The sequence below is a fragment of the Pecten maximus genome, chromosome 11 (genome assembly GCF_902652985.1).
Source record: "Pecten maximus chromosome 11, xPecMax1.1, whole genome shotgun sequence".
NCBI classification, from domain to species: Eukaryota; Metazoa; Mollusca; class Bivalvia; order Pectinida; family Pectinidae; genus Pecten; species Pecten maximus.
Window position 1 is genome coordinate 35,834,369 of NC_047025.1, and position 17,979 is coordinate 35,852,347.

Sequence of the window (17,979 nt, forward strand, 5' to 3'; positions counted from 1 at the left end):
GACATATGTTGCATAATGTCTAAAAGAAACTAAAGAGGTATAGATGCGCGCCCGTGTCCAAGTCTTTTATTATTTTATTACTCTTTTCTTTTTTTTGGAATTGGAATTTATTTCGTCTGGTGGTCTTTTGTCCTTTTACAAGATTTAAGAAACTTTTTACATCACATATGTCCAACATATCTAAAAAGATAGTAGACGTTGTAGTGCTATTTTTTTTTTTTTTTTTAATTTTTAATTTTTTTTGTGACAAAAATATTTGTCACTCATTACCATGCATAACAGAAAGTTAAACACATAACCATGCATATATATACAGCGAGTAAAACCTACAATAACATATAGCAGTGTATAATTAGATATTACAGGCACGTAATCTAAAGTACTCTACTAAACTGTGCCTCAATGCGGCGGCATATAAATAAACCTGCATATAACATATAATAGGAGGGTTAAAACACTTCAAGTGTAATGTAATACAAAATGTCAAGAATGCAAAGAATGATGATGGATTTGTAATAAATAAGGTGGACCAAGTATGAAGTTCCTTTGACAAGTAGTGAAGTAGAAATAGTCCGGACAAACTTTTTATCAGGTGACCTGATACGAAGTCTCAAGTGACCTATTCTAATCGCCTTTTGTCTGTCGTCGTCCGTCGTCGTCCGTCCGCAAGCAATTCATATTTTCAACTTCTTCTCCAAAACCACTGAACCAAATTCAATGAAATTTGGCAGGAAGCTTCTATCGCTAAAGGTCAACTAAAATTGTGAATGAGAGCTCCCCAGGGGCCTGAGGGTCGGGAACAAAAAGGGTCAAATTGACTAAAACTTCGAAAATCTTATTTTTTTACTCTCAGATATGGTGAAATCAGACACTTTTCATAGATGGAAGGGTCTTAAGGTGTGCTTTACCAAAATTGTGAATTTGATGACCCTGGGGTCTCACATTTGCCCCTTGGGAGGGGGTAAACTTTACTATAGTTTATATAGTGAAATAACATTTTTGACTATTATTTGCTGGATTTCTATTGGAATTCATTCTACCTTGATTAACATTATCAGCAATGGAATGACAGTTTGATTTTATGCACATGTTAGCCCTGACTGACCCACAGGGGCTGATGGGCGGGGCTAAAATTAAGGATCAAATTGACTGAAATTTCAAAAATCTTCTTCTCAAGACCCAAATAAGGTAGAATCGAATACTCTTCATAAACGGAAGGGTGTTAATTAAGGTGCTTTACCAAAATTACGACTTTCATTATCCTGGGGTCTCACGTTTGCCCCTGTGGAGGAAGTAATCTTTATTATAGTTTATATAAGGAAATCACATTTTTGACTATCATTTGTTTGGTTCCTATTGGAATTCATTCTAACTTGGTTAACATCATCAGGATGGGATGACAGCTTAATGGTATGCACATGTTGGCCCTGACTGACTACTTTGACTGATGGGTGGGGCCAAAAAAATGTCAATTAAATTAACTGAAGTATTTCGAAGCTCATATGTGACGGTCAAGACCCATGGGCCTCTTGTTTAAAGTACAAATGTAGGTCTAATAAAGGTCAGAATTAGGTCAGATTGACAATTAAATGTTGCGTAGAAGACAGAGTCTTGACAATGGACAATATAGCGGTCAGACGGACATAACTATAGTCAAATGGGAAATGGCTTGGGTTACAATTGTTTAATTGAGTTTTATTGACAAGATATATTTTTTTTTTATAATAATCGGACCAAGAGTTCTAATAAGTTTATTATTGTCTTGTTAATTAAGCGTCCGTATCATGTTATAGTAAATGGCAATTACAATCTCTAACGGAGTTCAGAATTCGTTTTGTTATTCATTCTTAGTATTTTTCAATTGGATATCTATATATAAGCCCGTGGTGTATATAAATTATCAATAAACACAGACGGATATGTGGTTTACATTATCTAGCATTGTTCCAGTACGGTTATACTACGTTTCTCTAATCCATTATTATTAGATGAACTCAAATCAATTACAGAATGAAATACAATACAGTATATTACACTGCGCGAAAATAGAAAAAAGCATGCTTGGCATGTTTTAGGGCGAATTGCCTGATCAAAACTAAAATTAATTATGGTGTTTGTCCTTCAACTAAAAGGATCGGATTTACAAGTTAGCTCCCTTGTATTTACAATACAGATTCGACCAATCAAATGGCAATATTACTTTACTGTGAAACTGGACTAGAAATAGGTTTGTGACTCAATGTCAGTCTCTGTTGAATATATTTCATAATATAAGCGTCGTTTTGTCATCCCGTTGTATATTGTCACGAGTATATTTCAGTCAAGATGTCGATATTCAAGTCTCTTTTCGGAGGGAAGAATAAAGAGACGATCACACCACAAGATGCTATTCAGAAATTAAGTGAAGTGCAGGAAATGTTGATGAAAAAGTCAGCATTCCTGGAAAAGAAAATTGACGGAGAGTTGGCTACAGCTAAAAAGAACGGAACGAAGAACAAAAGAGGTATCAGATATTAAGAAAGAATTTTTTTTCCTTAACATTGTCGTATATTGCACAGTTAGATACGTAACCGTAGTCATTGACCATTTTCGTCCGATACCCGCTTTTCCGGGTTTAGTTCACTCTATAGTAAAAATTACATTGGAGACTGTTCGGTTTACTCAAAACTTATTTTACCATTATATACTGGTCTTCATCACCAGTTACTTGTAGTATTGTATCAACAACGAGGTAGAATATATCCCACATCCCACAAACCTGTCAGGATAAACAATAGGCATGTGTATTGTCACATCAATAGAAACTGCTCTTAAGTACTCATACATCAAAGGTTTATGGAAATGACGAGTAATTTCTCTTCAATGTTTGCCTCAAAGATTTGAATTGCCTATTGTGGAGATAGATTATATTGAGACCCAAACTTACCGCATGTCTATGCAGACCATGCATGTGCATTACATACCAACCGTAAAATTCCTAATTATACACAATATGACCCACATTTCGGGGGATTGTCCATACAATCAAATTCAACCAATGCCTGATGGTCAGGTAACATATACCTTGTTTAGAATCCTTATATGTCAAGGCATGTTATCCTCATGTCATGTGACAATGACTAAGATGAGAAAATATCACCAAAAGCAGTCAAACTAACAGATGATGCAGTATAGGCCTAGGTCATTCATCTTTGAGCGGTTTGGCAATGGGCAGTATGGTTGAAAAATTTGAACAAGCTTACTATAATGTATGTCTGACCACTTACCAAATTTATAGCTTACATAGTCTTTGAAGGCTTACAAATCTTAGTCCAATAGTAATGATTGTGGTTTAACTGTGACAACTTTTGATGCAATCAATTATATTAATGCAAATGTGTCTTAGGATGTAGAAAACAGTGTACTCTATAAACAAAACATAGAATATAGATGGAATTGAAAAGAGTAAACTTCTTGTGACTAAGTATTTCTAGAAATTTGATTTGTTTTTACTGTTAATGGTGCTAGTGCAAAGCTTTTTGAAATATTGAATTTTCGCTTCCTTTTAAAATAATTTTCACTTAGGTCTGCTGTTCCTATCTTGCAAATTTTCAGTGGTTGAAAATTGATTTCGGTTTTGGATTGGTCCCAAATAATGGCTACAATGGAAATTCCTCCTTTGTTCAGAATTTAGTGGAAATTTAGAAATGACAAAATATCAAATTATATCAGTTCAGTTACATTCGCTTGTACAATACAATCGCACATATATTAAAGATACAGTTTAATTTATGACATTTTGTCATTTCCAAAATGCATCTTTTTAGCCCACCATCATCAGATGGTGGGCTGTTCAAATCGCCCTGCGTCCGTGGTCCGTCGTCCGTCCGTCCGTCCGTCCCTCCGTCCGTCCGTCCGTCCCTCCGTCCGTAAACAATTTTTGTTATCGCTATTTCTCAGAAAGTACTGAAGGGATCTTTCTCAAATTTCATATGTAGGTTCCCCTTGGTGCCTAGTTATGCATATTGCGTTTTGAGACCAATCGGAAAACAACATGGCCGACAGGCAGCCATCTTGGATTTTGACAATTGAAGTTTGTTATCGCTATTTCTGAGAAAGTACTGCAGGGATCTTTCTGAAATTTCATATGTAGGTTTCCCTTGGTGCCTAGTTATGCATATTGCGTTTTGAGACCAATCTGAAAACAAAATGGCCGACAGGCAGCCATCTTGGATTTTGACAATTGAAGTTTGTTATCGCTATTTCTGAGAAAGTACTGAAGGGATCTTTCTTAAATTTCATATGAAGGTTCCCCTTGGTGCCTAGTTATGCATATTGCGTTTTGAGACCAATCGGATAACAACATGGCCGACAGGCAGCCATCTTGGATTTTGACAATTGAAGTTTGTTATCGCTATTTCTGAGAAAGTACTGAATGGATCTTTCTCAAATTTCATTTTCCATGGTAAGGGGCTTTCATACCATGCATATATAAACTGCATATAAAACAGCACGTAATCTAAAGTACTCTACTAAACTGTGCCTCAATGCGGCGGCATATAAATAAACCTGCATATAACATATAATAGGAGGGTTAAAACACTTCAAGTGTAATGTAATACAAAATGTCAAGAATGCAAAGAATGATGATGGATTTGTAATAAATAAGGTGGACCAAGTATGAAGTTCCTTTGACAAGTAGTGAAGTAGAAATAGTCCGGACAAACTTTTTATCAGGTGACCTGATACGAAGTCTCAAGTGACCTATTCTAATCGCCTTTTGTCTGTCGTCGTCCGTCGTCGTCCGTCCGCAAGCAATTCATATTTTCAACTTCTTCTCCAAAACCACTGAACCAAATTCAATGAAATTTGGCAGGAAGCTTCTATCGCTAAAGGTCAACTAAAATTGTGAATGAGAGCTCCCCAGGGGCCTGAGGGTCGGGAACAAAAAGGGTCAAATTGACTAAAACTTCGAAAATCTTATTTTTTTACTCTCAGATATGGTGAAATCAGACACTTTTCATAGATGGAAGGGTCTTAAGGTGTGCTTTACCAAAATTGTGAATTTGATGACCCTGGGGTCTCACATTTGCCCCTTGGGAGGGGGTAAACTTTACTATAGTTTATATAGTGAAATAACATGTTTGACTATTATTTGCTGGATTTCTATTGGAATTCATTCTACCTTGATTAACATTATCAGCAATGGAATGACAGTTTGATTTTATGCACATGTTAGCCCTGACTGACCCACAGGGGCTGATGGGCGGGGCTAAAATTAAGGATCAAATTGACTGAAATTTCAAAAATCTTCTTCTCAAGACCCAAATAAGGTAGAATCGAATACTCTTCATAAACGGAAGGGTGTTAATTAAGGTGCTTTACCAAAATTACGACTTTCATTATCCTGGGGTCTCACGTTTGCCCCTGTGGAGGAAGTAATCTTTATTATAGTTTATATAAGGAAATCACATTTTTGACTATCATTTGTTTGGTTCCTATTGGAATTCATTCTAACTTGGTTAACATCATCAGGATGGGATGACAGCTTAATGGTATGCACATGTTGGCCCTGACTGACTACTTTGACTGATGGGTGGGGCCAAAAAAATGTCAATTAAATTAACTGAAGTATTTCGAAGCTCATATGTGACGGTCAAGACCCATGGGCCTCTTGTTTAAAGTACAAATGTAGGTCTAATAAAGGTCAGAATTAGGTCAGATTGACAATTAAATGTTGCGTAGAAGACAGAGTCTTGACAATGGACAATATAGCGGTCAGACGGACATAACTATAGTCAAATGGGAAATGGCTTGGGTTACAATTGTTTAATTGAGTTTTATTGACAAGATATATATTTTTTTTGTAATAATCGGACCAAGAGTTCTAATAAGTTTATTATTGTCTTGTTAATTAAGCGCAGTGGCGTAGGAAGCGGGGGGGCAGGGGGGGCAATTGCCCCCCCACTTTTTACAGTGGGGGGGCAAACATATCTTTTTGCCCCCCCACTTTTTGACATCCAAAATCTAAAAAAGGGGAAAAAACACGAATTTATATATTCATTTCGATAAATATCTGTATATTTTCGAACCGATAATGTTTTCTTGAAGGCAACGATAAAAACTTTATCTTGTACATCCGGAACATTCCGACTTTTATACTAGTATATCAATCCTCAGACCTGTGTGTCGGTTGTCTGCAATAGAGCCTGGTAAGTCAATATTTATATCTTAATACGAAATTTTGCTTAACCTCATCACATAGATTCAATAAGTTGATGATAATTTGTGAACTTAATTGAGTTCATAATGAGAACAAGACAGAAACACAACATGAATAAGAATGCGCGGTTTTAATGTGAATAGAGTGATACTAATTACCGACAGGTACGAGGAAATACCAAAAAAATTCGCCTCGCGCCTACCGCGCTCGCTGTATCACTAAATTACTGCCCCCCCTTTCGATTGCAGATCCACAGGGGGGCTTCGCCACCCTGAGACCCGCTGGGCGGCCCCCAGACCTCTCGCAAAAAGGGGAAAAAATCGGCTCGCGCCTACGGCGCTAGCATGATCACTTAATTACTGGACCCCCCTTCCGAAAACTCCTGGATCCGCGCCTGATCCCGAATTATTGGAAATGTGCTATATTCAGGGCCTAGTGATTCATGTTTTGCCATAAATAATATATCCTGATTTGCGTCAATCACTTATTTTGTACTACATAAATTATCAAAATTATCATGGGATGTTGAAATGATAATTATTGGCTAATTTTGCGGAGATGGCATACGATTTGTTTAGTGCGTAAAATTTAAGGTTAAAAAAAATTTTGCCCCCCCACTTTTTGACGACTTCCTACGCCACTGAAGCGTCCGTATCATGTTATAGTAAATGGCAAATACAATCTCTAACGGAGTTCAGAATTCGTTTTGTTATTCATTCTTAGTATTTTTCAATTGGATATCTATATATAAGCCCGTGGTGTATATAAATTATCAATAAACACAGACGGATATGTGGTTTACATTATCTAGCATTGTTCCAGTACGGTTATACTACGTTTCTCTAATCCATTATTATTAGATGAACTCAAATCAATTACAGAATGAAATACAATACAGTATATTACACTGCGCGAAAATAGAAAAAAGCATGCTTGGCATGTTTTAGAGCGAATTGCCTGATCAAAACTAAAATTAATTATGGTGTTTGTCCTTCAACTAAAAGGATCGGATTTACAAGTTAGCTCCCTTGTATTTACAATACAGATTCGACCAATCAAATGGCAATATTACTTTACTGTGAAACTGGACTAGAAATAGGTTTGTGACTCAATGTCAGTCTCTGTTGAATATATTTCATAATATAAGCGTCGTTTTGTCATCCCGTTGTATATTGTCACGAGTATATTTCAGTCAAGATGTCGATATTCAAGTCTCTTTTCGGAGGGAAGAATAAAGAGACGATCACACCACAAGATGCTATTCAGAAATTAAGTGAAGTGCAGGAAATGTTGATGAAAAAGTCAGCATTCCTGGAAAAGAAAATTGACGGAGAGTTGGCTACAGCTAAAAAGAACGGAACGAAGAACAAAAGAGGTATCAGATATTAAGAAAGAATTTTTTTTCCTTAACATTGTCGTATATTGCACAGTTAGATACGTAACCGTAGTCATTGACCATTTTCGTCCGATACCCGCTTTTCCGGGTTTAGTTCACTCTATAGTAAAAATTACATTGGAGACTGTTCGGTTTACTCAAAACTTATTTTACCATTATATACTGGTCTTCATCACCAGTTACTTGTAGTATTGTATAAACAACGAGGTAGAATATATCCCACATCCCACAAACCTGTCAGGATAAACAATAGGCATGTGTATTGTCACATCAATAGAAACTGCTCTTAAGTACTCATACATCAAAGGTTTATGGAAATGGCGAGTAATTTCTCTTCAATGTTTGCCTCAAAGATTTGAATTGCCTATTGTGGAGATAGATTATATTGAGACCCAAACTTACCGCATGTCTATGCAGACCATGCATGTGCATTACATACCAACCGTAAAATTCCTAATTATACACAATATGACCCACATTTCGGGGGATTGTCCATACAATCAAATTCAACCAATGCCTGATGGTCAGGTAACATATACCTTGTTTAGAATCCTTATATGTCAAGGCATGTTATCCTCATGTCATGTGACAATGACTAAGATGAGAAAATATCACCAAAAGCAGTCAAACTAACAGATGATGCAGTATAGGCCTAGGTCATTCATCTTTGAGCGGTTTGGCAATGAGCAGTATGGTTGAAAAATTTGAACAAGCTTACTATAATGTATGTCTGACCACTTACCAAATTTATAGCTTACATAGTCTTTGAAGGCTTACAAATCTTAGTCCAATAGTAATGATTGTGGTTTAACTGTGACAACTTTTGATGCAATCAATTATATTAATGCAAATGTGTCTTAGGATGTAGAAAACAGTGTACTCTATAAACAAAACATAGAATATAGATGGAATTGAAAAGAGTAAACTTCTTGTGACTAAGTATTTCTAGAAATTTGATTTGTTTTTACTGTTAATGGTGCTAGTGCAAAGCTTTTTGAAATATTGAATTTTCGCTTCCTTTTAAAATAATTTTCACTTAGGTCTGCTGTTCCTATCTTGCAAATTTTCAGTGGTTGAAAATTGATTTCGGTTTTGGATTGGTCCCAAATAATGGCTACAATGGAAATTCCTCCTTTGTTCAGAATTTAGTGGAAATTTAGAAATGACAAAATATCAAATTATATCAGTTCAGTTACATTCGCTTGTACAATACAATCGCACATATATTAAAGATACAGTTTAATTTATGACATTTTGTCATTTCCAAAATGCATCTTTTTTTTTAACCATATCTGTAACATTTTTGGTCACCTGAGACAAAGTCTAATCACCAAAGTCCTTTTGTTCGTTGTCATGCTTCCATTTAACAATTTACATTTTCAACATCCTCTCAAAACCCCTAAAACAATTTCGATGAAGTTTTGCAGAAATTAAACCTTCCATGACCAAAAGTCCACTAAAATTGTCAATTGTATAAGTCTCCAGCTCCCAGGGAACTGAAGGACAGAGGCAAAAAGGGGATCAAATCAACTGAAATTTCAAAAATCTTCTCAATTTTAATATGACAGGATCTTAATAGATGAAAGGTTCTTTCTTAAGTTGCTTTGCCAAAATTGTGAATTACATCATTCTGGGGTGTCACCTATTTTATATAGGAAAATTACATTTTTGAGCATGATTTGTTTTGATTAATTGCCATTGGAAATAATAAAAACTTGGTTAGAATTATCAATATGGGATGGCAGGGGCTGACGGGCGAGGCCAAAAAGGGTAATTTAACTGAAATATTTCAGAATTCAGGTGACGATTAAACTTGCCATAAAGTTTTGGAGACCAATATTTATCTGTAAAATAAACAAAATTGTTTTTCTTTGTTGTTGTTGTTGTAAACAAAATAGAAGGCTTTTTTTATTGGTGTAATCATAATGCTTAAAAGAGTACGTATACGTCATCAGGAGTCTTAGATAAACATTGGGTGTTTTGATCATTATTTTCGAGCAAAAACTCACGACGAATCACACCTCAATGCCAAGTTTTATAGTTTCCCCAACTTTGTGAAGGATTTACAGTTGTTTATTTGAAATAAACAGCTTTCGATAAATGTTGTAAATTATTAATTTTAACTATTTCTGAATTTGACTTTGTACTGGTCTCATTGTTCTGATAAATAAGTGATTTTGTAGCTTTAAGTGCACTACTTATCTTCTGTGGTTATCTGGTGATGGAAAAGACCATTCCCTAATTATGTGTACATGACACTAGACAGTAGAGAAATAGCCATGGGAAAAGCATTTCTGATTAGTGAATCATTCAGTATTCATTGAATACACAAAACAGGAGTTCAACATTGCATTAAAGGGACATCACAGTAAAAACATTATATTCATAACATTTTCCAATGTCCAGCTTGAGCACTTGAGTCAGTTTAGTACGGAAACTTCTCTCAAATTTAGCTCTGATAACATCACTCACTGGCTGTTTAAAAAAAAAAGGCAGTCAATCACTTGATATAGGTACATGTACACATACTTAAGAGTATGTAAATACCTGTTTTTCATCATTGGATTTGGTTATAGTAATGATAGTAATTTGATCACTCAGAATTATGAGAAAGTGTCATTTATTCCCAGCATTTTACCAAATTACATTTGTAAACAACAGCCAGTTCTAACCATATACATATATGTATACGTTTGCCCGTCGTCAATACACACTTCTTGGTAGTGCAGCAGAATATGTAGATCATCCTGATTGCTGCGGCTTGCTTCCCCAGGTTTTGTTAGTATTGTTTATGCATCCTATCAACAGTTAAGGTCATCTGCTTTACATGTTGTTCCACAGTAAAATTCTAGGGTTTTATTTTGCCATCTTTTGCTTTGTGACTGACCCTGTAACCCTTTTCAACCACAGGATTTTCACATATGAGAAGTCATTTTTGTTTACAGGTGTACGTGTGGTCATGGCTGTGCACATCCATTACCATATTTGTCGCACAAAATTTACATATACCAAGACTGCTGATCAACAGAGAGAGATTTCCTTTTGTGATTATTAAATTACATCTTTCTGAACTTACTTCAGCAAAATCCAATTATCATTGTCCATAAGGTGATATACTTGATGCAATAATAATAATAATAAAACAACAACAGTATGTACAAGCAAAAGTTTTACCCTGATGTTTCTTTAAGCTTGAGTCTAAGCAACTTCCCTTTCAGGATAAACATCATTTGAGAAACCCAATTAGATTATCGTGTTCAAATCCTCAAAATACTTACAAGTAGTTATATATGTGTAGTACCATTTGTTTTCTTTCCGTATATATTGATTCAGTTCTCCTAAGTGGCATTAATGTGGACGTCCACAAAAGCCATGACCTTGAGTTAGTGAATCAAATTGATAAAGAACTAGAAAAAAACTCGGTGTTTTCTGAATGTTGCACAAGTCGGTACCTAGTATGTAAGAAGAAAGGATTCAAGCTCCAAGAGTTTTATGATGACCTAGAAGTTTAGGTGACCTTGACCTTGGTGTGTTGGAGGGACTCCTTTCCTTGTGGAAGATCGATGACAACCATAGTCAATGGTGTGTAACAGTAGGAGTGTGTATTTTCCTTTCTGTCAAAGAGCTTTCTGTTCATCTTTTATTCTGTAATTTCCTCTTTCGTTAGTATTGGAATTATTAAGTTATTTTTCTGTATATGATATACCCAAGAAAAACAAGAACTATAGTTTATAGTGTCTGTAGACTTATATTGATATTACTCAGAAATTCTCTTCTGACATTTAGTCTACTTTACTAATCTTTTCTTAAATGGAAGATTTTGCCTTGTATCCTTTAAAAACAAATCTCAGAATGACAACTATCTTAAGTTTCACAGATACATGTATATGTTAATTATAAAAGTGGATAGCACAATGTAGATAAGATTCAATGGAAGACACTTAAAGAAATATCGGAAGAAGTTAAATACATTTGTCCACTAATATATATATAAACCAACTAGTCTTACTCTTTCAAATTATGTCATGTAAAAAAAAATGTCATTAAGAGTACTAAGATCCTCTTTTCCTAAATATAATGAAAACACCATTTACCTGGTTTGGACATATATAGTTCAGTCACGATTGACTGTTGTAGTATATTAAGTTTGTCCTTGTATATAAATGGTCCTTCATAAGCTCACTGGAGAGAGCTAAAGAGCAGTAGACTATCTCAATCTTGATACTTAAACCATGTACCTGTATGTAAATTCCATTACTTTTATCATCACTTAATAATCTCATCTCAGTACAAAACACTGCTTCACCATATATGGTAATCATATCTGAAGACACTTCTTGTGATTGCATCAAATTTTGTGCTATCTTCAAAAGGATTTTAGGGATCATGATATAGAAAAAACCCACAAAAATCTTAGTGTTCAAAAATCTAGATACATGTGTATTTATCCGGTTTCATTTCACTGACATGAAGCTACATATTCACTAAATTCTATCAAAAAAACGTGAACCTGACATACAATTCAAAGCTGCTCAATGCTCACCTTAAAATCCAAGTGTTGCATTGATTATTTACCTCCTATACACCTGCAGGCAACTATATATGCTAGCCAGTGTGATCATACATGTAATAGCTAATTGTTACAAATTGATTATTGCAAACTTTACATTGAATTATCTTGTGAACATGCTTAGTTGATTGCTTTAGTTGGTGGTGATTGTATTCTGTGACTTAATATTGTATTCAGATGGCTATAGTTAGGTGGCAATGCTTGATACATATCAGACAATTGTTTTTTGTTTTATTCATTTAATGATCAGTTCAGTATAAAGACTGCATATGTTACAATCAATATTGCATGGTTTGCACCAAGTTGTATTTTTTCTACTTTTTAGGTCATCTGACCTGAAGGGTCAACAGGATGACCTTGTATCATTGTGCTTCGTCCACCGTCATCCTCTGTGTGTAAACATTCAACATTTCAAACTTCTTCTCACGTTACACGGTGAGATTCAACTCAAACCATCCTCAAATTGTTCTGATTAAGTTTTATTATTTTTGGATTCATCTGAAATTTAAGATGGCTGCTGTACATGTGGCCAACACCTTGAAAAATACATTTTGAACCTCTTCGATAGTTACCATTTAGCTGAAAATTGTGTGGGATGTTCAGGAAAGGAAGCCAACAAAGTGTTGCTATTTTCCAGACTCATTCAAACTAGAACATGGCAGCCACATCGGCCATTTCATAACTTAATGGATGTCTATCCAATGGAAAGTAAGAAGAGTTAATTTAAGTACATCTCCTTATATTAGTAATGAATGTAATGATGTATCATTACTCATTAGATATTTCCTTATCATGGGGAAACTTTAGATTGAACTCCAATGTGGTTGGTTATTAGAGGTAGTCACCACCCACATAATTAAAGATAATAAATTATCAGATTTAATACATATATACTGTAAGTAGGTTCTGCCTCCAGATGTCCATTCCTATTTTCACAGACTTTATTGGACGGTCTAGTGTCCAGCTTGGCCATAAACTTGCCTATATTAGTGGGTCTTCAAACTTAATTTGGGACAGTGATAATGTATTCATAGTACGTGACATCAAGTGTAGTGTGGAAAAATGTATAAAGTACGATGTAGGCATAATCAAAGTTTATCTTCATTGATGTCATTCCAACAATTGAACTCTTATTGTCTATATATTACATAACTGTTTCCTCTTTTTAATGGCGGAATATATTGTTTTCTCATTAACATTTTTAGGTCACCTGAGACAAAGTCTCAAGTGACCTATTCTAATCCCCTTTTGTCCAGCGTCGTGCGTCCGTAAACAATTTACATTTTCGACTTCTTCTCCAAAACCTCTAAACCAAATTCAATGAAATTTGGTTAGAAGCTTTCATGGCTAAAGGTCAACCAAAATTGTGAATTATATGGTCCCCACCCCCCAGGGGCCTGAGGGGCGGGGCTAAAATGGGTTAAATTGACTAAAAATCTTCTTCTCTACTCTCAGATATGGTGGAATCAAGCACTCTTCATAAATGGAAGGGTCTTAGGTGCTTTACCAAAATTGTGAATTTCATGACCCAAGGGTCTCGCGTTTGCCCCTGGGGAGGGGGTAAACTTTACTATAGTTTATATAGGGAAATCACATTTTTGACTCTAATTCGTTTGATTTCGATTGGAATTCATTCTTACTTGTTTTTCATTGGAACACACTTTTTGTTCTGCATTATTTATTTGCATGTCAATTTGTCAACCTGATGAGTACAATTGGAGAAGGATATCCAGTATAATGTGGAATATTTCAGGGAATGTAGGCGATCTTAAAGTTGTAAATTTTATAGGAAAATTGCCCTGTGTGCATTCAGTATAGAGTATGTTTTGTTGATAGTAGCTGACATATCATTAAGGGATACTATGACACTCACCTTCATACCCCTCCGGGGGCTCACAAAATATGATAAAACTCAGACTCGATCCCTTTCATACTCCTTTGAGGGTTTACAAAATACAGTAAAATCTCCAAGGTTCACCTTTTTACCCCTAAAAAGTGTTCACAAAATATGGTAAAACGTGAGACTCGCCTTCATACCCACCGGTACTGTGTTAACAAAATATGGTAAAACCTGCATACCCACCCAAGGGCTTATAATATATATATTGTTAAACATGAAATTCCCTACCAATCTGAGGGTTCTCACTCTGGATATATCACTCATACATTTGTATTTGACTGGAGCATCCCTAGGCCATTTGGATTCAAACTTGTACAAATTGTGGGGCTGAAGGGTAGGGCCAGAAAGGGACAATTTTGCTATATTGCTACAACTTCTTTTCTAAACATGTGCCCTTGATATCAATCATATATGACTGGAAGCCTATCTTGGTCATGGGGATTAAAAATTGTGTAAATGGTGGGGCTGACCCCTGGGTCCCAAGGGGTGGGGGCCCAATAGGGGAAACACATCATCATGTATAGCAAATTGGTCAATATTTGACCTGAAACATCTTTGGGTAAAGGAAAGTGTTTTAACTAATGCTTGGTACTGGATGGCAGTTCCCAAAGAGGGAAAGATATACAGTATATAGTATTTGTAAAATAACTTAATGGGGAGTGTTTTGCCATTATCACTGAAAGGTGAGCGATGCAGGCCATCTGGGCTGCTTATATAGTATGTTGTATATACTCTATCAGTACTAACACAGTGTCTCTGAACGTAAACTATTGTGTTTTGTTTATCAGTGTGTGTGAGTATATGTGCTGCTGGTACTGGATTTTATGTTTGTGCATGCTGACATTTCAGATTCTTTTATTTTGACAATTAGATTTAATTAGCTTTATAAGCCAAGTAGATCTTTGCAAACTCTTCACTCATTTTTTATACCTATTTGATTTAATTAATGATAAGAAGTTCTCATACATATTTCAGGTTTCACTTGATAAGTTATTCATCATCACAACTTTGTACATAATGCTATTTGTGGCTGTGACACAATGTTAACAGTACTATCACAGGTGTATGTAGACAGTGTATAGAGCATGGCTTACACTATATCATAATATAATGGTATGTTGATGTATATATAGAAAAGGTGCATGCTTGGTATTGATGTTATCGCATAGCTTCAAAGTTCAAACACAGATAAAAGCATCATCACCACACACCATATAAACAGTATTAGTTATAGATTGAAGTAGGTAGACTTATGTAGGAGGTAAACCAGTAGCTAGATAGGTGGACTTATGTAGGAGGTAAACCAGTAACTACCTAACTACAGGTATAGATAGGTGGACTTATGTAGGAGGTAAACCAGTAACTAACTACAGGTATAGATAGGTGGACTTGTGTAGGAGGTAAACCAGTAACTACCTAACTACAGATATAGATAGGTGGACTTGTGTAGGAGGTAAACCAGTAACTAACTACAGATATAGATAGGTGGACTTATGTAGGAGGTAAACCAGTAACTACCTAACTACAGGTATAGATAGGTGGACTCATGTAGGAGGTAAACCAGTAACTAACTACAGGTATAGATAGGTGGACTTATGTAGGAGGTAAACCAGTAACTAACTACAGGTATAGATAGGTGGACTTATGTAGGAGGTAAACCAGTAACTAACTACAGGTATAGATAGGTGGACTTATGTAGGAGGTAAACCAGTAACTAACTACAGGTATAGATAGGTGGACTCGTGTAGGAGGTAAACCAGTAACTACCTAACTACAGATATAGATAGGTGGACTCGTGTAGGAGGTAAACCAGTAACTACCTAACTACAGATATAGATAGGTGGACTTGTGTAGGAGGTAAACCAGTAACTATCTAACTACAGATATAGATAGGTGGACTTGTGTAGGAGGTAAACCAGTAACTAACTACAGATATAGATAGGTGGACTCATGTAGGAGGTAAACCAGTAACTAACTACAGGTATAGATAGGTGGACTCATGTAGGAGGTAAACCAGTAACTAACTACAGATATAGATAGGTGGACTCATGTAGGAGGTAAACCAGTAACTAACTACAGATATAGATAGGTGGACTTGTGTAGGAGGTAAACCAGTACCTACCTAACTACAGGTATAGATAGGTGGACTCACGAAGGAGGTAAACCAGTAACTAACTACAGGTATAGATAGGTGGACTCACGAAGGAGGTAAACCAGTAACTAACTACAGGTATAGATAGGTGGACTCATGTAGGAGGTAAACCAGTAACTATCTAACTACAGGTATAGATAGGTGGACTTGTGTAGGAGGTAAACCAGTAACTACCTAACTACAGATATAGATAGGTGGACTCATGTAGGAGGTAAACCAGTAACTATACCTAACTACAGATATAGATAGGTGGTCTTGTGTAGGAGGTAAACCAGTAACTATCTAACTACAGGTATAGATAGGTGGACTTGTGTAGGAGGTAAACCAGTAACTAACTACAGGTATAGATAGGTGGACTCATGTAGGAGGTAAACCAGTAACTAACTAACTACAGATATAGATAGGTGGACTCATGTAGGAGGTAAACCAGTAACTACCTACAGATATAGATAGGTGGACTCGTGTAGGAGGTAAACCAGTAACTACCTAACTACAGATATAGATAGGTGGACTTATGTAGGAGGTAAACCAGTAACTAACTACAGATATAGATAGGTGGACTTATGTAGGAGGTAAACCAGTAACTAACTACAGATATAGATAGGTGGACTTATGTAGGAGGTAAACCAGTAACTAACTACAGATATAGATAGGTGGACTCATGTAGGAGGTAAACCAGTAACTAACTACAGGTATAGATAGGTGGACTGTGTAGGAGGTAAACCAGTACTAACTACAGATATAGATAGGGTGGACTCATGTAGGAGGTAAACCAGTAACATCTAACTACAGATATAGATAGGTGGACTCATGTAGGAGGTAAACCAGTAACTATACCTAACTACAGATATAGATAGGTGGACTCGTGTAGGAGGTAAACCAGTAACTACCTAACTACAGGTATAGATAGGTGGACTTGTGTAGGATGTAAACCAGTAACTACCTAACTACAGATATAGATAGGTGGACTCATGTAGGAGGTAAACCAGTAACTATACCTAACTACAAATATAGATAGGTGGTCTTGTGTAGGAGGTAAACCAGTAACTAACTACAGATATAGATAGGTGAACTCATGTAGGAGGTAAACCAGTAACTATCTACAGGTATAGATAGGTGGACTTGTGTAGGAGGTAAACCAGTAACTAACTACAGATATAGATAGGTGGTCTTGTGTAGGAGGTAAACCAGTAACTAACTACAGATATAGATAGGTGAACTCATGTAGGAGGTAAACCAGTAACTAACTACAGGTATAGATAGGTGGACTCACGAAGGAGGTAAACCAGTAACTATACCTAACTACAGGTATAGATAGGTGGACTTATGTAGGAGGTAAACCAGTAACTAACTACAGGTATAGATAGGTGGACTCATGTAGGAGGTAAACCAGTAACTAACTACAGGTATAGATAGGTGGACTCATGTAGGAGGTAAACCAGTAACTAACTACAGATATAGATAGGTGGACTTGTGTAGGAGGTAAACCAGTAACTAACTACAGGTATAGATAGGTGGACTTGTGTAGGAGGTAAACCAGTAACTAACTACAGATATAGATAGGTGGACTCATGTAGGAGGTAAACCAGTAACTAACTACAGATATAGATAGGTGGACTCATGTAGGAGGTAAACCAGTAACTACCTAACTACAGATATAGATAGGTGGACTCACGAAGGAGGTAAACCAGTAACTAACTACAGGTATAGATAGGTGGACTCACGAAGGAGGTAAACCAGTAACTATACCTAACTACAG

The 17,979-nt window shown here is 36.0% G+C and overlaps 2 protein-coding genes across 6 annotated transcripts in view; both read left to right on the plus strand.

The window, feature by feature from the left end:
• Positions 1–2,325: 2,325 nt before the first annotated feature.
• On the plus strand, positions 2,326–3,045 carry LOC117338576 (charged multivesicular body protein 4c-like). Its single transcript, XM_033899934.1, has 2 exons — positions 2,326–2,503; positions 2,942–3,045. The coding sequence occupies exons 1-2, from the start codon at positions 2,326–2,328 to the stop codon at positions 3,043–3,045; spliced, it is 282 nt and encodes a 93-aa protein (XP_033755825.1).
• A 4,211-nt stretch (positions 3,046–7,256) lies between these two features.
• The window catches only part of LOC117337387 (charged multivesicular body protein 4b-like), a 30,356-nt gene continuing 19,633 nt past the window's right edge, over positions 7,257–17,979 (plus strand). For 3 of the 5 annotated variants that reach the window (XR_004534804.1, XR_004534803.1, XM_033898358.1), the window contains exon 1: positions 7,272–7,577. Coding sequence is in view for 3 of the 5 variants with exons in the window: in XM_033898358.1 (XP_033754249.1) it covers positions 7,400–7,577 (178 nt within the window). In the remaining 2 variants the exon portion in view is untranslated. Of the gene's footprint in view, positions 7,578–17,979 lie in introns of all 5 variants that reach the window. The other 2 variants (XM_033898359.1, XM_033898360.1) reach the window with 2 other exon arrangements.